This window comes from Falco punctatus, assembly GCF_963210335.1.
Source record: "Falco punctatus genome assembly, chromosome: 4".
In the NCBI taxonomy this organism is placed as follows: domain Eukaryota; kingdom Metazoa; phylum Chordata; class Aves; order Falconiformes; family Falconidae; genus Falco; species Falco punctatus.
Genome location: NC_137583.1, coordinates 17,554,692 through 17,577,761, shown reverse-complemented (window position 1 = coordinate 17,577,761; position 23,070 = coordinate 17,554,692). Strand labels below are relative to the sequence as shown.

Sequence of the window (23,070 nt, the reverse complement as noted above, 5' to 3'; positions counted from 1 at the left end):
TTGTCAGGTATGGACTGGGATCTCGTGCCAGCAAGTAGTGCTCACGGTGAGCTGTCCTGGCCTAGAGGCCATCCTCTGCAGTAACTGCAGAAACCCAGCGCAGGACTCACTTGCCCTGGTGCAGAATGGGGTAGGTTTGGAAATGGGTGGTGGGGTGAGGTGGTAGGAGCCACCGGGGCGTGCTCGGCCTGACAAACAGGATTGTGCTGGAGTGTGAGGCCAGAGACGACATTAGCTGAGATTCGACAGACGATTATGTGGGTGTTAGCGCAAATCTCTGCAAAATATTACAAGCTCTTGCAGGTGTTGCCTTTAGGGTAAGGCTGCTGCAGGGAGCCATCAGATACTCCTAACTGAAACTCCCACCGCCAAAGAGTACTTGTAGGAGAGATCTGCTCTGAAATTGAAGGGTGAGGAAAGGAAGCGTTAGATACCTCTAGACAGCCTCTGTGCACTTCTTTGAATGTGTATGTTTTGTTCCTAATTAAAAGATCCTAGCTCACCTCCACTATTGCTAAATCTGCTGGGTTTCAGCTATCAAAAAATAGTCTGTGCTGGTACAGGGAATTAATTTCAAAGTTCTTGACCCAAGAAAGAGAGGTGGCCAGACCCCTGCTTATCTGTGCTAAGGAAGGAGGTGGTCATCTGAAGGATGAGTTGTCTTTCCTTCAGTTGTTGGGAGAAAACGTGACCCCATGCTCTGGTCTGATGGAAAAGCTAACAACGAAAGAGAGCTCTTCCCTTATTATGGGCCTGAGAAAGGGCTGATTGTATTCACCAGTCAGGTGGCAGGGCATCAACATCATGGAAAAATTCACAATTGGAGCATAGGATTTCATTAGAGGTAAATGATGACTTGGCTGCTGGGCCTTTCCTTTCACTTTTTACCTATAGTTTGGTCAGTGGGAATGAAATGTTTTAGAGATACCAGGTCCGGAACCGGCTGGCAGCAGGAGCCCCAGCTGCACAACAGGTTTCTGGTTAACCCCTTTGTGTATCACTTTTTACACGCTGCTTTCCCACTTCCTTGCCAGGCCGGAAGGCGTGTGTAGACGAACATCTCCACTTGTTTGTTCTAGCGTTGTCTCACTCGTAGAGAGATGACGAGGTAGGGGAAGCGACTTCTTGCTAACTTCTCTCTACCCAGATAATCCAAACTGCTGAGGAGGGAAACATACCGATTTGTAAATTGGCGTGTCCCGTTGGCAGGGAGCAGAGCCCTTGCGTGTTGAAGGAAGCCGCTGCCAGGTGCATTAGCTCCTGAAACCTTCCACCTTCCGTCTGGATACAGCCATTGAGAGAGTCCCCTAAATACCGCTGCTGTCCGTCCATCTTGAGGTGACGTTAGAACGAACAGAGGGGAACATGCCTTCACCAGTTGTGGCAGGAACTCTTCTATGTAGAATCAAAATGAACTATTTTTTTTTTTGTCAGCCAGGTTTAGGATTACTTTTGAACACTTTTTTTAAAGCAAATTCTTTAATCGCAGGTGAGAACATAATTTTGACTGGATGCCAGTTCTTCATAACTAATACTACAACTATTTTAGGAATGACAGTATGTTGTCCCATACCTTCTTCAGACTCATTAATCTTTGCTGATTTTTTTCCAAAGCTTGCCCTCTGCCCACTCACACAGCTAAAAGATGGACAGCTCGTTTGCCAAGTAAATGACACTCAGTGCTTTGGAGTATGTGTCTGTTTTGACTTAGGTTTTGGCTTTGCAGTGGCTTCCATGCAAGCCCGAGACACATTTTTAAGCAGGCTCACTAACAGGCAGTACTAGAAGAGGAATTTGGAGATCTGGAACTCAGTGAGATCTTTTTTTCTTTTTGTCTGTACAATGAAGGATTTTAGTGCTTGTTCAAAGCTGCCTAACCCCACTTTTTGGGAAGTTCAGCAGCCCAGACCCTCACATCTCTTGAAGTGATTTGTGCTCCCAGGTCGTTACGGTATTTTCAAAAATCCTATGCAACTGCATTTTGTAAAGAGAAGCTTGAGAAAATGTGAGTAGCGGCAAGTAGTTGAATGCTCCTTTTTAATACTCCGCATGTCAGTGTGCAGGCAACTTAAAGCTGAGGCTATTGCTGCTCACAGTCACCTGGCAGTAGCCCTGCAGGGCTTACCCAGCTGCAGTGACCGCCAGAGGTAGGGAGGAATACACTCGCAGCAGGGAGTAGTGGGTGAATGCTTCAGGCTGAAGATCACATACGAGTGACTGCCTGCTCCTACCCCTCATTTGATGAGCCAAGCTGGCCTTGAACATCAGCAGCTCCGCGCCTTTACTGCTTGCATAGAAGGTGGTTGCACAGTGTGTGAGGTGTCTGCAGTGGCTTGTAGCTTCCCGTGGTCAAGTCTCAGAAGCCTCATCTACACTCTGTCTGGGAGAGAAAACCAGCTTTCTTCCTAGCAGCTTCCAAACTGCAACAGGAGTAGCACTTCAAAAAATTTCCCAAAACTAGAGATAATACAGGCAAAAGGAAGAGACAGTTGGAAAACGAGGAAAAAACCAACCAACCCTCCAATATTAGTCACTTGTAAGTGGAGATTTCAAGCAGACTGTACACTCCTTAACAAAGGGGAGCAGGAGGGAAGGCAGCTGGTTTACAACAGGTACCTCCTTCCTGTGCATGAAAGGAAGTGTTCAATTGCCTTGTGGTGAAATGCTTTTGGCTCTCAGCTGGGGTGGAGCCGGCTGTGCAGACATGCACACCCAGACGCCTGGGGCTCGCTGTGCCCAAGTGCAGAATGGTAAGATACCTCCTGAATACAGAAGTCTGGACCTTGCCAAGAGCGCGTGTGAACTTCAAAATCCATCTGTTTGATGTCGCTCCCCACCTGGCAGGGCGTGGGGAAGGAGGGGAGTGCTTTTTCCTGTAATCTCGGAGGGAGTCCAAATGGAAGTGAGGATTGAACACAGCCAGGACTGGTGTCTGTTACCTGTACATCCAGGGACTGAGGGGTGGTGCTCCCAGACCCCAACCTAGCCGTACAGGAGGAAGAGTAGCTCGTCCCTGCCATAACTGACAGCATGTGTATTAGCTTATTGCTCGTTCATTTCTGGAGGAGCTTCTCTCTGTTGCCTGTACAGGAGACTTTCCTATAGCCGGGTACCAAATGCCTCCTGCTTCCTTAGGTCATCCAGGCTGCCCCCTGGGTAACTTGTGGGAATATTTGCAGCCTGCAGGCTTGCTTCCTACTCGAGATGTTACGTATCCACCCAGTACACATTGCCTCTTGTAAGGTGGTTGTGGAAGGCAGGCACTGGTTGGTCCAGAGGAATTTGGAAAATGCCAGTTGAATTGACAAGGGATGTTGTTTTTTTTTTTTTCCTCAGAATACTCTCTTACAACAACCTAACCAGGCTGGATGAGGGAAGCTTGGCAGACCTTGGGGGACTGCACGTGCTACGACTGAGCCACAATTCCATCAACCATATTGCAGAAGGTGCTTTCAAGGGACTCAAAACCCTACGTGTCCTGTAAGTTGCTCCCAGCTTTTGTCAGCTAACACCCGTCTTCCCTCCAGGGTTTGTGTTCTGCCAAACTGTTCTGCTTTGTAGTCACTTTGAGTGCCAGTGTCCTCAGCGTCAAACTCCCCTACATGCTGCTCTGTTATCTTTAGCAGTTGCTGTGTTTACCCCATTATTCAGCTTCAGTGAACTTGTGATTTTTAATTAAGAGTAGTTAGGAGAATTGCAGTTGGGCTGCTCAGTGTTGTAGGGTGCTTTCAGAGTAGAGAGCTCTGGAGTAAAATTTTAGGAGCATGGGACAGGATCCTGAATCTAGCCTAGCTGAGCAAAAATCTGAGGTTTCAGTCCTTCAGCTAATAGCTGAATTTCTCTTACTATCATACTGAAATTCTTAGAAAAGGACAGTTTCTGTTGGGTCGTTGCGCATTTGAATATCCTCTTAACTGTGTTGTTGAGCATTTTTGCATGCTGTTACTTGTTTGTTGGGGTTTTTTTTAATTATCAATATAAAATTCTGGGCTAGGATGGTGTTAAGAAGGAAAAAAAAAATGGCAAAAGAAATGTAGAGCTTGGGCTTGGGATCTGATTATACCAGAAGTGTAAGAACACATGAAGCTTCATGTGGTCTTGGGTCCAATCATGGGAGCAAGAAGCTGCTGCAGGTACCATGAAAGTAACCAGAAGTCTTTCTCTTTAATGCAGAATTGGGCTCGCTTGAGTCATTAAATGTTCTGTTGCTCTGACTTTCTTGGTAACCCCTGAACACACAAATGCTACCACGCTATCAATAGTAAAATCTCTTGTGCTTTAATATTGAATGGCATAGTAGTACATCCAGTGATCGCTGAGGTCATTTACCAGAGAATTTTAAAGTCACTGACACAACATAAACCTGGAAATGTCGTGCTGGAAATGAGCCTGCTAGTCTGGATCCCAGCTTCCAAGATTTTAGGGGCTATTGGAGACCATGAGTCAGATCAGTGTGACCTCCTCTGCAATGCCAGCTATAGAACTGTACTGTTACGCACTGTTAAACCCAAGAGTTACATTAGATTGAAGTACATCTGGGCTTGGCTTAGAAACATCAGAAGATGGGGAATCCAACTCTAATAATTGTCCTTTCTCGCAGCGGTGTTGCCTCCGTCTCCCTTATTTGTACCTGCTGAGCTGCTGGCTGCTCTCCTCTCCCCAGAGGCTGTGGGCTCAGCACCTTCAGCTGGCACACCACAAAGTTCTCACAGTCTGCGTTACAGCACCGTCCACGCTCCCAGGCTGGTTGGGTTCAGCAGGCTGATTTAATTCTTCTTTCAAAAGAAAAAAACCCACTTTGTTACTTTTATTCCTCTTCAGAAGCCCATTGTGGCCTGAGTAGTTAAAAGGAAACGGGAACAGAGAGATCTCCCCTCTTCACAGTACTTTGCATCTCACTCTTTCCTTTATTGAAGTTTGCAGTGAAGGAAGTGACTGGAAAGTGAGTTTGGGTTTTGTTTGCTTTTTTTTTTCCTTTTTTTAAACTTAAGCCAAAGCCTTTCAGCCACTGGGCATTCAGAAAGGACCTCTCTGAGGCAGCTGTCAAGACCGGAACTAAATGTTTCCAAAGAAAAATGGAGGGGATGGGGAGCTGGTAGTTCTCTTTGCTCTGCAGTGAATGTGGAGCCTCTTTTATGTCTGGGGGAGGGGGGGAAGGGACTGTGTGAGTGAGCTCTAATTTAATAAAGAGAAAGGCCTATTGGGTCCTGCACCTGGTGAAAAAGACCCGAGCATGCTTTAATTATGGCCTATTGTTGGGGAGCCTTTGGTGGGTGTGAAACTGCTGAAATGTGGAGCTATTCAAATAGAGGTCAGGCCCGAGACCTCGGAGCACAATGATTAACAAGGCTGCGAGCATTCAAGCTCAGCCAGCCAGAAAGAATAGGAAATTGGCAACAGGGGCTGGGAGAGGAGTTTGAATACAAAGCGAGCTAGGCCAAAATACCCCGCTTTTTCTCTTTCTCTCTATTTTCACTCATTTGTTAAAAAGGTTTTTATTCCTCCTTTCTAACACTAAACCTTTGAGTTGCCTCTGGATGAACAAGCAATACCATTTTCTTTTCCTTTTTCAAGAAAACACAATGTGTGGCAGTCAATTAATAAAAGTGTGTGTCAGAGAGCTTCTACAGGCCGTTCCCACTTGTCTATCTCTGCCATGGGAAAGGGTTTGCTGGTCCAAAGACAAGTAGCTAGTGGTGGAACTGAAGAGGAGAAATGTCTGAGAAGAGATTTACCCTTAAAAAACAAACAGAACAACAGGCATTGGCTTGGTAACCATAGGGGAAATGTAGAAACTTAGCTCCAGGAAGGATGTATTTGCTCCTGCCCGGCTTGGATGGTGCTGAAAATGTCAGCACATCAAAGCGTCTCTCCTGGACTTGTCTCTTGTGCCACCACAGCATTATATGCGCCCATACCCCATGGGGATGTTGAGTTTTTATCCATCCCTTTGGCACAGACCGACTCACAGATCACCCTGACATCCATAATGCTGCTGGCTAAGGCCAGAGTTCCCCGGGGACATGAGATTCAGGTCTCACACTGAAGCCAGCTGAGAAAGAGGAATTGTGGCTTTTGGCCATCTCCCTTCACATCTTCAGTTCACACACCAATGCCAAGAAACAAGCAAAGACTGCAGCCAGTTTAGGTTCTGAGAGCAAAAGTCTCAGCCCCATCTCAGCTAAAGAAAACAATGCTGATATTGAAACTAGAGGAATTATTAAATTTTTATTCTCTTCTTGTGTATTTGTGCTGCATAGCCCAGAAGGTACACTATGATGTCCGTGTCTGGAATGTTGCAAAATGTAGGGGGTTGTGTTTTTTTTTTTCTTTTTTGATCTTAATATTTTTAAACAGAGAATGTTCTGATAATAATCTTCAAAAGGTGCGAAAGGGGTTCAGGGGGTTATCTGGATGGCTAAGTTTGCTTTTTGTTGGGTTTTACTAGGTTTTAAATCAGAGTGATGTAACAAAACCAACAAAGCCTATTTATTTTTTCTTTCTTTTTACTTAATGTTAGAAATGATAAATTTCTGTCTGTGCTGCTAGGTATTCATTGCTAGCTGGAATTAAAGCTAGGAGGGAAGGATTTTTAAGCAGACTGTTTAAACAGCTTTTGTGGATCTCTGTGTTTGTTCTCTGTGCTTGTTTTTCTTCAGACCTCTTTGACTTTTGTAATGGATGGTCAATTTGAAAGCCAAAAGAAGCTAACTCTGAAAAGGGAATTCTTATTCATGGTTTTTTGTTTTTGTTTGTTTTTGGGTTTTTTTTTAAAGTGGTTAGGTTTGTGCAAGGATGATTGTGTTTTCCTTTGTTGAGTTTTCAAGTTCATTGCCAGAAAAAAAATGCAGCTTCATAGAAAATACACCAAGTCATCTTCCTAAAATATGGCTGTAGACAAATACATGTATACATTGGAACAGCCAAAGTTATCTTAATTCATGATAGTAGCATAGCATTTAAGGACAGCTGTTTCTTTCAGTTTAGCTTTGGGACTTTCCACCTTCTGTTTGGATGCACAGAATTGGAAAAGGACTGAAACCTTGTTAAAAAGTAGCTATGTGCTACTGCTGCTGTCTCAGAAAAGGGACAGTTTCAGCTAGAAAGAAGCCAGGGCTCTTTTTGGAATGCAGCATCTCAGCATGGGTCAGTGCAGGAACATGAGTAGTGCTGCTTTGCTGTGGGACTCTGCTTTTTCTGAAAACTGTCAGGAGAAATGCCACCTCTTCGTGTGGCATTCTCAAACTCTTTACATTTGTTTTTAATGATGAGCCTAGGACTAAGACACTGATTGTGAGCCTTCTCTTGTCTTCTCCCCAGGGAACTGGACCACAACGACATCTCAGGCACAATAGAAGATACCAATGGAGCCTTTGCAGGCCTAGAAAACCTAAGCAAGCTGTGAGTAGCCCTGGGTTTGAAGTTCTGTAAAGCAGCTGTGTTGGGGGTGGGTCTCTCCTGTCTGACACAGCCTTCCTCCCTTTGGAACAAGATAAAACTCAACAGAAAATTTGAGACATACTAGTTTTGCAGGCTCGCTGCAAGAGTGCAGATGACCTGGTTATCAAGAAGCACAGGCAATTATAGTCCTTTCAAAGCAACGAACAGACAGTGCCACATACTGTAGTTCAGAGTCGCAGGAGAAACTCAAGTTGTTTTAATCTATACGCTTCAGTACAACCGTTCCTTGCTTCTAAAAGCAAACAGCAACAAAAAAGACCCTTTGCAGTCTTCAGCGAAGCATTGATTGATGCAGCAAATAACAATAAACAGAAGAGAAAAATCACCCCACTTCCTGTTACAACAGAGGATTGAATCAGGATTCGTTTCTGTGGGATACTCTGTCTGAGAGTGATCTTTTGGGCTTGCTTCCATGTGCAGCGACAATAAAAGGCGCCATGGGGCATAGGCTCTTAAAGAGATAAAAAGAAACCTAAGGCAAGCATGCGCCTTGCAAATGTTTATAGCTTGCTTCGCCTTCGCAAGTATTTTCACATTGCTCTGTACTTGTTCATTATCCATTTGAAATCGGCTATATAAATCAGCCCTGTCAGAGAAGTCTCTGATGGCTTGTGACAAATCAAGACTCTTTCTAATCATTACCTCTTGCCTTTGTTTAAGTTCTCAGCACCCCCCCATCATGCTGTCTCTGATGCTGAGATGGCACAGCCAGAGGTGCAGTAAAAGTACCTCGATGGATAGCAGATGGCTAGAATGAATCCTGGCAGGCGGTATATTGTCGTGCTCTCATTAGAGACTCCTGGGGGAGTGGGAAGAGCCATGGCAGGATTTGTGGGGACGTAATGCTTAGGCAGAGAAGAAAGATTTGAAGTCACAGACATTTGATCATTGCTGAGAGGAGTCACTGGATCCAAGGAGACCAGAACCAAGTTGTAGCTGTGAGTAGAGTAAGGCAGAAAGCAGAGAAGGACTTACGGATGGGGGGAATTGGACAGGGAGGCAGAAGGAGCATGGGAGACAAAGGTGCCAGTAGGAATTGGTGTGCACGTGGAGTTGGGAAATCTTCCCATGAGTTGCTAGAAAAAAGGCAGAGGAGCAGATGTGGTGGGTAGGACAGTCCTTGTCTGCTGTTGGTGAAGGTTTTGGTTTGTCTGAAGAAGCCAGTGAAACCACTTGAGTAGTTAGAAGGGTAGTGGGAGCAGAGGCTTTGTCCAGAGGGATTTGCGGGCTGTAGGATTGTGAGTCTGTAGTGGTGCTTTGACAAGGGAGAGGAAGGAGTGGCGAAAGAGCTGTCCTGGTGGGACATCCTCCCTAGGGCATCACTCCAGTGTGGCCACTGGCACGGGAGCAAGAGTAGTGGACCGAGCGATTGGGATTATGTTAGAAATGCTGTGTGTGAATAACAGGAGAGAGGTTAAAAAGCCAGAGGAGGCAGGATTGAAGGGAAGAGTTCAGCAGAAGGATTGACTCAGCATCCAGGAGAAATGAGCACTGAGGAGATGTAGGGGTCAGACAGAGGCCAGGAGGAGGTACAGCAAGGAGCAGGGGCAGGAAGGAAGGAGCAGGGGCAGCCTGCGGGGCTGTGCGGGTTGTGTGTTCAGAGCTCCCCTGTGAAATAGCTGTGGCCTGATCTGGTGTTTTATCGTCCAGCACAATGAATGGCTTCAAAAGAAGGACCGTTTTGTCTGCCAGTAGCAAAGGATGCGGCAAGGGCTTGCCCAAGTCTAAAGAAGCTGGGTTTGCATCTTTTCTTTCATGTTGTTGACCTCTTTCATTGCACATGAACTTGGGCCAGTTGTGAGTCTGGCTGAAGGCAGGGAAGGACATGTGCCTGTGGTTTGTGGGAAGGATTGCGCGAATTTCATAGCCTGGAAGAGCGTGTGGATCAGGTTAGTCTTGGGCAGACGGCAGTCGTTTGATTACCTAACAGAGTGAAACTGCTGCAGGACAGACAGGTTGCTGGGATCATTCGTTGTCAGCCGGAGTGTAAGGCTAGAAACACCCTCAGAATATGAGATTATTTAATTATATGTCCTGAGGTGGTCTGGGGACACTTGGGAGTGGTTGCTTTTAAAGGGATCTGCTCAGGTCTGTGTTAGCTCATCAGCCCATAAATCCCAAACTTGTAATTTCATCTAAGGATGAAGCAAGTATCATTCTTGCTGGCAGGATTTTTTCATAAATAAAATAAAATATCAGCCTTTACAGCAAACATTTCCTGCGTGATTTAGGGTCTGTGTTTAAACCATCAACCAGCTTTAAATGCATTAGCATACAAAAAAAAAAAGGGCACTTCAGAGGAGACCTTCCGATGAATTAATAATCACCTCAGCTCTGTGGAGATTGCCTTAAAAGCCATTCCCCTTTGATCTGGCACAGATTAGCCTCTGAAAGGATTTAGCACAGAGAGGGTTGTTCGCTGAAAGGAAGGTGTTAAACTGAGAGGTGGGGAGGCCGGTCACTTTAGCCTTCTCTGAATTATATATGAAGCTCTCCAGGATGGAGAGCGCAGACCTAAATTAAAATGTTGCTTCAAGAAAGGGAGAGTTGAGAAGCATCAAAGCGTAAAAAGCATCAGTGGAATCGCTGGGGAACAGCGAGTTTCCTAATTATTCAAGCTGCTAAATGTAACCCTTTTTTTTGATGGCTTACTCAGTGACCGAGATCTTCCTGCAGGTGCAAAACTGGCTGGAGCAGAAAATGCCGCTTTCTAATGAATTGCGTGCCTAGCGTGTAATTACACTTATGCAATCGCCGGGAGAGCATGCTTGTGCCTAGCTCTGCCGGCAGTGGAGGAGAGTTTCTGGACTGCAGCAGGCAGGCTAATTGTGGAGCTGCATACCGCCGCGTTTGCATTCCGGCATGCCACAGCCCTTTGAAGGGGGCCGCTGGGTTCAAACCATTTCGGAATTGCAGAAGTGGTTAGTTGAAATTTGAAAGGCGTAATGATTTTAATGAGTTTGCTGGGGCATGGCTTTATTACCCGCTGTTACATATTTTTCATATATATATCTAGCCGTAAAATTGTACGCACCTATACAAGTGGCGTATACATCGTGTATTCGCATCCCCAGATGTACTGCTTTTCTCTGCACAGATAAGTAAACAGATATAACCAGTATCTCCAGTTACCAAACCCAAGCTCAGCATAAAGCCATCAGCCACTAACATGCCTCTGAGAGCTGTCTTTATTCTCACCTCAAATCAAATAATTAACGAAGGAACACAGCTATGAAAATTGAGCTGTGGTTTTGTACCAAGTTAACTCTGCCTGTAAGGAAGGGCTTCAAGCGTGTGTCTCACTATGGGGGCTGGGAGGTTGCTGTGCCTGGATTCGAGGCTTTTGGTTGTTTTGCTCTAAAATGGCAAGGGGCCACAGACCTTTTGTATGGAGCCAGGGGTAACCAGCCTTTCCTGTCTACTCAAAAGTTAGTGGTGGCTCAGTGATTTGCAAAACCATCAGGATGACTGGTTTTGTGAGGACCTACTCGAGGTCACAGTGTTGTCCCAGTGGCAGGCACCCACATTCCTTCCAAAGGCAACGTGCTGCAAGGACAGATCTCGGTCCTCGCTGCCGTAACAGCATGATGAGCCCCAGTTTTCCTTTCTACCCATTGTGGCATCCACTGCTTCATTCACAAGGAAACTGGGCTTTCTGGGCTCCAGCGCTGAGAAACCAAATTATCCTGGCGTTTGAAGGGTGCTTTGTGGAAAGCTCTAACAAGCTTCTGCAAATATATTTGCTCACATAATGGCTCCGCATGCTCCATCTTGTACCCCAGCCTCCTTTCCCCAGCCGGTAGCAAGCAGTGGGATCACAGTTGTAGAACCTTTTAGGGTGCAGGTATAGGTTGCACCCTATATTGAAGGAAAAACCTTGAAGGAAAACTCAATGAAATGCAGCACCAGATGTGCCGGCTTTTACCTGAGGTGTTAGCAGTGACTTGCACTGGACACCATGTGAAGCAGGTGGTGATAAAAGATGCACCTGGAGGATAAACCTTAGACAGAGAGAACCTGGGGAAGGAAAGCATTTCCTCATTAATGACATGGGTTGATATTTTATTAAAACAGGTGAGGAGACTATCTATTTTGCATGAACCCTGCCCCTGGCAGATCACCAGTGGTCAGTATTTATAGAGAATGTTCCTCTGCAGCTAGCAGCTGGGCTGTGCTTGCTCCAGCTGGCTGTTGCCTGCTGATAGTCCCCGTCTTGCCGCTGCGTAGCACTGTCTGCTGATTGGGAGGAATGCTCTCTGGTCACAGATGCGAGAAGCACGCTTCTCAGCTCTGTACATTACCTTTTCTCTTCCTCCTTTTGCCCCTTGAAATTGCCACTCGGCTGTTACTTACTGCATTATGTTACTTTGCTGTTGTCTCTCTAACAAGGCGGGGAAGGAAGTCGGCAGTCACTCGAGTTAGCTGCTGTATAAACGTGCAGCCAAGCGACAGCTCTCAGCCCTGGTGTGTGGATGTCCTCTCAGGCCAAGCAGCAGTGAATGAATTACCACTCTTTTACTGTCTGGGAGGAAGTCAGAAACGAAAAGTGTTGCAGGGAGAGACCAAAATCTTGTTAAACTGTCATTGCACTTAATCCTGTCCACAGCCAGCCTGCAAAGAATAGAGGGGACCTTCTGTTACTCAGCAAGCTGGTTTCCAAGCACTGGAGCAAACCTGTCTTTTTACATGATATGGCACATTCCCTTTTGTGCTGTCATCACTATTAAATTCGAATGCAGATAAAAGGATTTAATTTCAGGAGCGGGAAAGTGAGTGTATTTCAGCCCTCTTAATCTCCATGCAGTTCAGATTTCCCGGGACTTACACTGAGCGCGTATATCAGATAAAGCCACACTAATTGTGTTCCTTCGTTTTCTGCCCCCCTCTCCCCGTTTTCTTTCTGTTTATCTGGCACTGGATGTTTGGAAACTGCAGAACTCTGTTTGGAAACAAGATCAAGTCGGTGGCCAAGAAAGCATTCTCAGGGTTGGAGGCCCTGGAGCACCTGTGAGTAACCCACCATGCCTCGGAGTTCGGGAAGGGGGGTCTGCCAAAAGTAGCTGCTTGAGAGATCTGCTAGCAATTTAATAGCGTCTTTGTAAACTGAGAAGCCAGTCCATTTGTGGGGGCCACCTGCTTCCTTCTCATTATAAGTCCGCCTCAACTTTGGCCTTTTTTTGTGCCAGGAACAAAGTTATAGAACATATGGCAGATCCGCATGCTCTTAATTTTTTGATTTGTTCTTGGATAAATATCGCCTTGACTTGCACATTGCTTCTTCACAGGCTGGTAGCAATGAAAATACGCTATTTCAGATGTAACCCTCTCTCCTCCTCCCTTGCCCCAACTTCCTCCTAAAGCCAGGCGCTGGCAGTGACATGTTGCAGAGGACTTGAACATCCCCATTCAGCACAACTGCCTTAGAGCGATTTGCAAGAAGTAAATTTTGGCTGCCACCGTGCAGCTTTTTTCCTGTGTCTCAAGGCTGATGACTCTAGCAGTGATTCATGAATAACTTTCTGAATTAAGACAATATAAAAGTATATGTGATTCTGCTCTAGATGTTTTATTGGCTGTTGATTGTGTGAAATGTTATGACCATCAAGAGCATTCAGAAAGATGGGGGCTGCCTGACTGGGGGTGTACATTCGCAGGCAAGTGTTCCCTTATTATTGCTGTACCAAGATTTTTCTCTACAAGCAGCGCTTGTCTCTCCTATGCTTCACTCAGTAAACTTCAGTCCTAAATCCACTACCCTGTTTGAAAGGACATGTAATTTTTCAAGTAGCAGTAGTTGTGAGGTAAGCTTTTAAGAATACCTCCTTTTGGAAACTTTGCAGTGTTTTTCAAACACAATAGTATCCTCTCAAAGTCACTTGCAAATAACTTCTCAGATGCCGTTTAGTGCAAGTATTTGCTTTCTTTATGTTTGCTGAAGGTCTAGCCTGGGTTATGACATTCCTGACTATCTTTGGTTATGGAGGGGGCTGAGGAATTTCTGAGCTATGGATGGTGAAGGTAGCTGAGACTGAGAAAGTGTAGTGAGAAGATGGGGTATGGAATGACGTAGTGGTTTATATCAGTAATTTTTGCTGGTTGACTATTGCTCGGCAATACTTACTCAGTATTAAAGCGTTATGTGGAAAACCATTTTGATGAGCTGTAAGTGCCTCTGGCCTTAACAAGGAGCTACCAAATTACCTGCTATTGGAGTCACTGCTTGAATATGGAGAGACTTTGTCACAGCCATAGCATCCCTTTTGTTCACATTGCCTTTGGTTGTGTTCTGCAGGAACCTGGGGGATAACGCCATCCGCTCAATTCAAGCAGATGCTTTTGCTAAGATGAAGAGCCTGCGGCAGCTGTAAGTAATTGGACTGTACACACCGTTAGGGAGGCAGGGATCCTTCTTGCCTTGGACGTGAGAAGTAGCACGTTGTTTCCAATGGAGTGTTACCCGCATTACCACTCATTTATTTCCTCCTCCCCTCTGTCCTCCTCTGCAGGGTATTTTTACACATGAGTAGATGTCACAGGGAACATCTTGCATTCAATAGTGAGTGAAATTAGATCATTGGAACAGGTTCTTCCAGCAGGTTTGCATCTGTGCAATTATTCATCTCCGCTCAGGAAGTCCAGCCTGGGTCCTGTTAGACATCTCTCCTTCTCACCCTGCCACTGATTTAATTCCCAGTGGCCCATCTGCTCCTTTGCTGTACCTATGTTTAGGATTCGCATACAGTACTGACATTTCAGTGATAAGCACCATTTGAACTGGATCCACTTGTCATCCAGCCTTCTGGTGTAAAAATACGGATGTGTTATCAGAGCTGCTGCTTGTGCTCTAGGCTGGGACTCTGCACTGTTATCAGACACTGTTTCCAGTCTTGCCTGGTTTCCTTTTCTCCTCTTCACCATAAATATTTAATCCACTGTCAGTGCATTGCTACACTCTGGAGTAGTGCAATGTCTGTGGAACAAGAAATCACTTATTTGGTATTTGAGCGGCATCCGAGTCTTCCTCCTGACATTAGAAATGGAAATGGGAATGGGATGGTCACTGTTGGCAATGACATTTATTTAATACCAGTGACTGGGGAACAAATAAGATAAATGTTGTGTGTCTGTTGTTTTAACCACTTTATCTTTTGCACTGGCTCTTGAAAAAAAACTGAGGTGAAAGATTGATCTTATTGGAGAAGAGTTTGTGGGTTCTCGGATATTGTGAAGGAACCTTTATAAACCACAGAGAAGGTGGCTTTCAGATAAGGGGCATACACATGCAGAATGCATTGTGCTGAAGTCTTCAACACTGAAGGTCTCTCTGACCTGTCCCAGCTACCTGCAGTGTTTACTCCATCATGTATATTAGGGGCTACACATCTTTCTAGGACAGCAAAGCTGACAACTTTGGAAAATCAGATCCCTCCCTCGTTCCCTCCCTCTCCATTTCTTTCTTTTCCTATTTCCTGGCTAGTTCCAGGGTTTAGGATTTCCTGAGCTTATCAGGTGGAAAAACTGGAGGAGATTCACAGCTTACAACACAGTGCTGGAGCTGGGATTCTGCTGAGGTCCTGATAACCTGCTCTTGCACAACTTGCAGTATTGCAGGGCAGGACTTCTCTGTCCAGGGCCATTTTCCCAGTCTCTGAGGCATCCTCACATTTGGTTTGAGGGACCAGACTGGGTTTTCCTGGGATCCTGGACCAAACCAGACCAAAGTCTGAATTCCCTGTTGGTGTAAACTTGCAGTTCTTCACTGGCCTCAGAGCTATGCTGAGCCACAGTTTGGCCCACAATATTTAAAAAAGAATCCTGAGGCTCCCCTTTTATTTGCCCCCTTTTCACAACTCTTTTCTTAACAGAAGGTGCTAAGTTACTGTTAGGATGCTGACAAAGTAGGGGGGTTTGTGTTTTGCTTTCCAAAGTAGTCTCTGTTTGCATTGGCTTAGCACAAATGTCTTTGGTAATTTCTGTTCTACTGCTTCTGCTAATCAGTAAACACAACATCAGCCACACCTCCCATCCCTGGTGATGCTGGTGGGTGAAGATGTAGCTTACTGAAGGCAGGCAGGGGCCTCTCCGCTTACTCCACTGCTGCTGGCCACTGAGGGAAATAAAGGTCTTACAGGGGGAACTTGGCATCCTCTCCCTGTTCAGTAATCTAGTCCTGAATTCGGTCCCCAACAAAGATGCTCAAACCAGAGAGGCAGAGAAGGAGCACGCACAGTAATTAGATAGGAGAAGCGGGATCCGGATGGGCTGTACTGTTGACTTGTGCCTCCGCTGCTTGTCTCCTTTGTAGGTGATCTGCCTCTGCTTCTCTCACTTAAGCCAGGGATGACATTGCTCATCTGTTCCAGGGGATCACTTTGGAAGCTGGCAAATAGATAGAAGGTGCTTGAGAGTGTCACCACAGTACAGGAGTGGGTTGCTCCTATGTGGAGATGAAATGCCGTTTAAATGTGTTATGTATTTAATAGCATTAGTGCCTCTAGGACAACCTGCTGTCCTGTGTTCTTTCCTTCCACCCATGCTGGGGGCAGGAGAGAGGAATGTGTCTAACATGAAAGGGCCGTGAGCTTTCCAGCCTTCTCTCTGTGCGGGACTCAGAGCAGGCTTGCGTCGGTTTTGTTTCCCTGCAGTCACATAAACAGCGACAGCTTCCTCTGCGATTGCCAGCTGAAATGGTTGCCCCAGTGGTTAGCTGAGAAAGAGCTGCAATCCTTTGTGGTGGCCACCTGCGCCCATCCTGAGTCACTAAAAAGCAAGAGCATTTTTGCCATCCAGCCAGAAAGTTTTGTGTGCGGTAAGTCTTGCTTGTGTGTTTTGGGGTTGTATAAAGGGTAGAACTCACTTGGGAAACATTTTCTTTGACTACCAGCATGTTATTATGAGAGGGTTTCTGTTTTGTTTTGTGACTCAATGGGATCAAAGGAAGCCCAAGCCTGCATTTTAAAAATTTGTCATTGGCTACAATTTATTTCCCACCAAAACCACACAGCGCATTGCTTGCATCTAGCGTCTTCCTTACAGGGCTCCCTGAATATTAAATCAAAAGGGACTAATGCTTGTTCCAGTTCCAGATGAGGCTGCACAGAGACTTCCCCAGTCGTCTTGGTTTGAGACTACCAAGGCTGCAGCTATATTTTTTTTTTTTCACTCTTCAGTGTTCTGAGCTTCTTCTGTGGCTTTGTGTTCTTCATTCATCTTTTCTCCCTCTTGGAAATAACAAAGGGTTAAAAGCAGAGGAGAATCTCTCCATCCACAGCTCCTGTTTTTGGGCCAGTAGGGCATTACCCTTGAACCATCTGATGGTTAACAGTTGCATTATAATAATTTTTTTCTCCTACAGCTGTTTTTTCTTCTAAACAGCACCTACTGCTATTCTCCCACCCAAACACTGCAGTTGACTCTGCACCTGAGCTGTGGTTGCAAAGCAGCTTAACTTCATACCCAGCACACACAAACATCTACTACCTCTCTCAGAAAGAAAAGAAATATAAATAATCAGAGGAGGCCAAAGCGATGCTGCTCATGCATCCAGCTTTTGGGGGAAATAAAGGCCTGGTTTGGTGAGCTGTGCTGTGGAGCCAGCCAGTGTGGATCCTGGGTGGAGCTGCACGTGGCTGTTTGATGAAGAAGAAAAGAGCTTTTGAAAACACTGTTTAACCAAGTTGAATGCATGACTGGCATTAACACGGAGCAAAAGCTTTGTTCCAGCTGCTGTCCCATGTCCCTTCTGATCCCAGAGTGGCAGGGCTCTGCCTAGGTGGCCTCTGAGCGAGTCTGGGAGGCTAGCCGTGCTCATCTGGAAGAAGAGATCATGAAGGCTCCATCCCCACAGCAACATCACAAAGCGAAGACAGCTTTGCTTCTCCGGTGCCTGCCAAGTCCTCCAGGCACTAGTACTCCTGGTTCCAGAGGCCTGGCTGTTTAATTAAACCTTAGTCAAATATTAAATTACACCATTTGTAGAAATCTAATAAATGAATCTGCTTGGAACCTTGCTAAAACTAACAGTCTTCAGGGGAGAGAGAGACTGTGCAAAGCTTTCCACCCCAGACGGGTGGCAGGCAAATAACAGCTGCTTCTGCTTTGACAGTGCGTGCTGCACAGAGCCATAGAATCGTTTAGATTGGAAAAGACCTTTAAGATTGTTGAGTCCAACTGTTAACCAAACGCTGCCAAGTCCACCACTAAACCATGTCCCTAAGTATCACATCTGCACGTCTTTTAAATACCTCCAGAGCTGGTGACTCAGCCAGTTCCCCGGGCAGCCTGTGCCAGTGCTTGACAACCCTTTCAGTGAAGAAATGTTTCCTAATCCCCAACCTAAACCTCCCCTGGTGCAACTTGGGGCTGCTTCCTGAACATCCTACGTGGGAGAAGAGACTGACACCCACCTCACTACAACCTCTCATGAGCGTTTATGCCTAGAGGTGGCATTTGCAGCCCTTCCATGTGTCTTCCTACTTCATGCTAATGCAGGCCTGGAGGTGAACTTTTAACTTCAATATTGCGCTTCACGCATGGTTTGTACCAGGAAAGCTTATTTTCTTTAGGCCATAGTATCTTTCTGAGGTTCAGCTACATTGGTGGAGCCAGCAAGTCATCTTTAGGTGTTTGAGGTCACGAAGTGACCGTCTCAGTCCACTGCTTACAGAAGGAACCAGAGGAGCGAGAATCCTAACTTAGACCAGCTGCCCAGCGGAGTTGTGCATGGCACATCTGCACTACAGAGCCACTCGCAATGGTGGAGCGCTTTGCAAGAGCAAGCTGCTTTCCTGGTGCAGACAACAGTGGATGTAAAAGCAGATGTGCAATAATGGCTTTTGCTCACGCACTACTCGTTTCTCACTGCATCTCTTTGCTTGTTCCAGTCTTGCCTCGTACTCCAGAACTAACTCTGCCTGCTGTTTTCTCTTAGATGATGTCCCCAAGCCACAGATCATCATCCAGCCTGAGACAACAGTGGCTGTCCTTGGGAAGGATATCAGTTTCACTTGCTCGGCGGCCAGCAGTAGCAGCTCCCCCATGATGTTTGCGTGGAAGAAAGACAACGAGATGCTGCACAATGCTGAAATTGAGAACTATGCCCACGTGCGGGCAAAGGATGGCGAGGTGATGGAGTACACCACCATTCTGCATCTCCGGCATGTCACCTTTGCCCATGAAGGGCGTTACCAGTGTATCATCACCAACCATTTTGGCTCTACCTACTCCAACAAGGCCCGGCTCACCGTTAATGGTGAGTAGGAAGCTGCTTCCTCGTTCCTTTCCTCAGCCTGAGCCAGGAGGATTCCCCGGGACCCACTTCGGGCAGGCAGTTCTCCTGAGGGTCTGCTCCTGATGGTCCGGAGCTCCCAGCCTCTTCACACCGGCTGCCTGCATCTCTGGATGTTGAGAAGTGCCACGCGAGGAGCATGTGCCAGGCTTGTGACGGCTGCATCCAGCCACACGCCTCGGCGCGTGCTCCATGGCTTTAGCTGACTCTCTTCAGCTGTCGCGGTAGGGTCTTTGCCCAGTGAAATGGGCAAATGAAAACAAAAAAAACCAAAAAAAGGACACAAAGAGGGACTATAGTGATTGAAAAGTCTCCGTAGGAGGGATAACAGGGTTTCTTTCCAGGTTAATCACAGAAGAAAATGAGCTTTGATCCCAGCTCTAATGATCCTGGGGGGATGGGGGGGTGAGTCTTGGACACTTAGGTGGGCATGTGCTGTAGGAACACAGGGTGAGTCCCCAGCAGTTCAGGTGCATCCTGCAAAAGCAGCTTGCCATCCTCTTGCCTGCGGGTATTTATCTGTTAATCTCCTGCCCAGGAAGGAAAGCAGTTAGAACTGCCCAGGAGTTGGGTGTTTTCCCCATAGAATTGCTCATCCCTTTGTCTTGTTTTCCTCTGTCAGTGTTGCCCTCGTTTATCAAAACTCCCCGCAACATCACCAGACGGACGGGGACAACGGCGCGGCTGGAGTGTGTGGCTGAAGGCCACCCCACCCCACAAATCGCCTGGCAGAAGGACGGGGGCACGGACTTCCCTGCGGCCCGAGAACGCCGCATGCACGTCATGCCCGATGACGATGTCTTCTTCATTACGGATGTGAAGATCGAGGACATGGGCGTGTACAGCTGCACAGCACAGAATTCTGCAGGGTCTGTGCTTGCAAATGCCACCCTGACTGTACTGGGTAAGCTGCGTTAGTGCTCCAAGAGAGCAAGCGGTCTGGAAGCAGGCACCAGAAGGGATTGCTGTTCAAGCTCTTCAGCAGGGGCAGATAGAGAAGAGGGAGAAAGAGGCAGTGCTCTGCATTAGTTTTGTTTCATTCTTCTATACTGTAATTAACTAATGAAAAATACCCCGCTAATTAAGAGAAGGAGCTGTAAGTCGCATTTCCTCTTGTGCCAGGGAAGCCCCTCGAACCACCCTATTTACTGTCTGGGAAAATTACTTCAAAAAGGAATTGTACTCCATCTCTCTCGCCCGACAAAATAATTCCCGTGTGTCAGCTGTTGGCGCTGGTCCTCGCGGGTTTTTGTGTTGGGAAGAGTAGCACCAACTGGTTATGGGAAGGCCTTGGCTGCGAGTGTTAGATCTGTCGCAGTTTGCAGCTGCCGTACTCCTGAGCATGTGGCTGCGTAGTGCATTGCTGTATATTTGCAGGAACACCAGTTACATTTTGTACTGTTAAAAGAAACGCTTTGTTACACTGGCCCCAAGAATTAATTTCTGTGATTGTTGTCCTGCAGAGACACCATCTTTGATTCATCCACTGGAAGACCACGTAGTGTCCGTAGGTGAGACTGTGGCTCTTCAGTGCAAAGCCACAGGGAGCCCATCTCCCCGCATTACCTGGCTGAAAGGTGACCAGCCCCTGACGGTGACAGAAAGGCATCACTTCACCTCTGGCAACCAGCTGCTGATCATTAGGAACGTTGTCTTGGAGGACGCTGGGAAATACACCTGTGAAATGTCCAACACCCTGGGGACAGAGCGTGCGCACAGCCATGTGAGCATCTTACAGTCTCTCGGCTGTAGGAAGGACCGTACCACCGTGGGGATCATCACCATTGCCGTGGTGTGTAGCATCGTGGTGACGTCTCTGGTCTGGGTCTGCATCATCTACCAAACCAGGAAGAAGAGTGAAGAATACAGTGTCACCAACACAGGTAGCTCTGGTCTCCTGCTCAGGCTTCCTCTAACCTTCCGTGCTGTCAGACTGCCCAGTGCGGCTGAATCGGCACGCCAGGTAGCCACGCGATCACACTGGGAAAGCAGTTGGCTTATCTCGATGGTTTTCTTGGCTTGCAAAGCTGGAAGCAGCTTTCACTTGCTGCTGAAGCATGTTCAGAGCTGCTTCTCTCCCCTTGGCTTGCTCTTCAGAAAGGCCTTTTCCACTTGGCAGTAGTTCCAGCCATTGCTTTGCTACTTTGATTTTCCATGACCATAAATGATAACTCTTGAGACAGTCTGGATTATGTCCATGATGCTGGGAACCTGTCTTCTTGGGAATATGTATTTTCAAAGACTTTGTATTCAAAACTTGAGAAATTAGACTTTGAAGCTGCAATCCCTTTTTCCACGTTGCCTGTAAGAGCTGTTGTAGCCCTGCTGATGAGGGGTACCCCTCACCTTTTAGGGGAAGAAGCAGCGTTTATTGCTTCCTCCTGATATTCAAAGGGGATAATTTGGTGCAGAAGTGAGTGTTGCAGTTAGAATAAACTCTCCTGCCCTCAGCGCTGTGCAGCCTCTGCACAGACGCATGGAAGAACCAACCCAAGGCCTCCCTGCCCTGCCGGGATTTGCAGCCTTCCTATATTACGCTTAGCTTTAGAACCAGTATGACGTAGGGGTTTAAAGACAGGGGCTAGGTAGGGACGCTTGGATACCATCTGACCAGTGCGATGTGTCAGTGGGACTCCCCGCCTCCCACCCCTTGGGTTTTTTTCAGTCCTGGAAGTCTAGGGCTTCATGCCGAGCATAGCTGAGTTTCACTTGGTTTTGTGTGACAAGGGAAACAGAAATTGCCTGATATAAAATGGAGAAAACCAAGGATAGTCGAGGGGCTTAGACGTACTTGCCTGCTTAAATGTAGTGAAGATGCTGTTCTCCAGAAGTCTTTTACTCACGACTTTGGGAGACACAGGACTTGAGTCAAACGAGGGACTCTGGATTTCAAGGGAAGAGGAAGGATTTACTTGTTCCGAAGAGACAGTTCCAGTTCCACCACCACCTCCCTTGCACTGGCCATGCCAAACGCAGACACTCGAGGTGGCCTTATCAGCGCTGTATCGCGCAGCCTTAAGCTTCGAAAAATCAGGACGGGGGCTTCTGAGGGGAATGGAGTATTTAGACAGTTCCGATTCCATTGCATCTAGAGAAAATACCAAATCCCAGATCCCTCTTGCAAATGTGATTTGATGCGCCTTTGAAGACGGAAGCCTTTGTATCTTACTAGGAACTGACATTTCTCTGCTCCCCTTGCTGTAGATGAGACTATTGTGCCTCCTGACGTGCCCAGCTACTTGTCTTCACAAGGGACTCTCTCTGACCGGCAGGAAGCGGTCATCAGAGTAGATAACCAACAGCCTAACGGGCACATAGACAGCAACGGTGAGAACCGGTTTAATTATTTTTTCTGTAATGCTGTATCTGAACTTGATAGGAGGAGGTAGAAATCACAGTACGAAGTACTTTACGAGTTATCTGAACGATCTTCTTAATGTAATTCTCTAGCTACTGCATTTATGCAGAACAGGGATCTTTCTTTCACTTCACAAAGCCATCCTCCCAGTAATAACAGTGTTCATACAAGCAGACTGCTTCAGAGACTGCTCAGTCAGGCCCTAAGGACTATAGTTTTGCTAATTTTGGATTAGGTTTTTGGCACCAGAGTTACCCACAGTTAAGCTCTACTAGAAAATACATTAGCATTGCCTGTCCCTGCCTTCAGGCTTCGAAATTAAAAGTTGGGATTTTACAGCATTTAAACACAGCACGTTAGGAAGGAAAAGTTAAGCGTTCTGAACTAAGATTCTCCTGGGATTGTACAGCATTTATTCTGTTAAACATTAGCTTAAAATTATCTATTATCTCCATTGCTATTTTTTCTTCCTTTTGCAGCTTTTACAGTAGAAGTAAGACTTAACAAGTCATTTAACTGAGAGCAGATGGTTGTAATCTTAAGCCAGATGGTTTGTTTGTTACAGGTATGTGTCAGACTGATGCTGGAAGGTGTCCAGATGTTGAAGCTCCCACTGTAGGTTGTAGACAGCCAAAGCTGTGTATCAGCTATAATAAAGACACTTGGAAAACTGAAGACATGGCTGATGGAATGCTTGTTCCAGATAAGACAGGTACAAAACCCATTAATCTGGAAAGGTATTTCGTGTTTGTACAGATCAGAAGGCCCTCCAAGTCAGACAGCATTAAGACAAGAAATTGTTACCTTCAGAAAAGAAAAAAAAAAAAAGCCCAGAATGATTCTCAGGTGTGAGCACAGTAAATTTACTTTCCCCTGCTTGCTTTGATCCTCCATCAAGCTTGGGTAGTTTAAATTCAAGGAACCGTCAGAAAGAGGCAGACTAAAGCTCACGATTGCCATTCCT

At 46.4% G+C, this 23,070-nt stretch overlaps 2 protein-coding genes across 4 annotated transcripts in view; one reads left to right on the top strand and one right to left on the bottom strand.

The window, feature by feature from the left end:
- The window catches only part of LRIG1 (leucine rich repeats and immunoglobulin like domains 1), a 94,686-nt gene that overhangs the window by 66,948 nt on the left and 4,668 nt on the right, over positions 1 to 23,070 (top strand). For 2 of the 3 annotated variants that reach the window (XM_080382880.1, XM_080382878.1), the window contains 10 exons: positions 3,337 to 3,480; positions 7,321 to 7,401; positions 12,397 to 12,468; positions 13,754 to 13,825; positions 16,107 to 16,270; positions 18,392 to 18,712; positions 19,371 to 19,652; positions 20,212 to 20,631; positions 21,953 to 22,075; positions 22,654 to 22,818. In XM_080382880.1, the coding sequence (XP_080239006.1) occupies positions 3,337 to 3,480; positions 7,321 to 7,401; positions 12,397 to 12,468; positions 13,754 to 13,825; positions 16,107 to 16,270; positions 18,392 to 18,712; positions 19,371 to 19,652; positions 20,212 to 20,631; positions 21,953 to 22,075; positions 22,654 to 22,818 (1,844 nt within the window). The remainder of the gene's footprint in view (positions 1 to 3,336; positions 3,481 to 7,320; positions 7,402 to 12,396; positions 12,469 to 13,753; positions 13,826 to 16,106; positions 16,271 to 18,391; positions 18,713 to 19,370; positions 19,653 to 20,211; positions 20,632 to 21,952; positions 22,076 to 22,653; positions 22,819 to 23,070) is intronic. The other variant, XM_080382879.1, reaches the window with a different exon arrangement.
- SLC25A26 (solute carrier family 25 member 26) overlaps positions 3,957 to 23,070 on the bottom strand; it is a 125,990-nt gene continuing 106,876 nt past the window's right edge. The window contains exon 10 of the transcript XR_013927445.1: positions 3,957 to 5,736. The gene's annotated coding sequence lies outside the window, so the exon portion shown is untranslated. The remainder of the gene's footprint in view (positions 5,737 to 23,070) is intronic.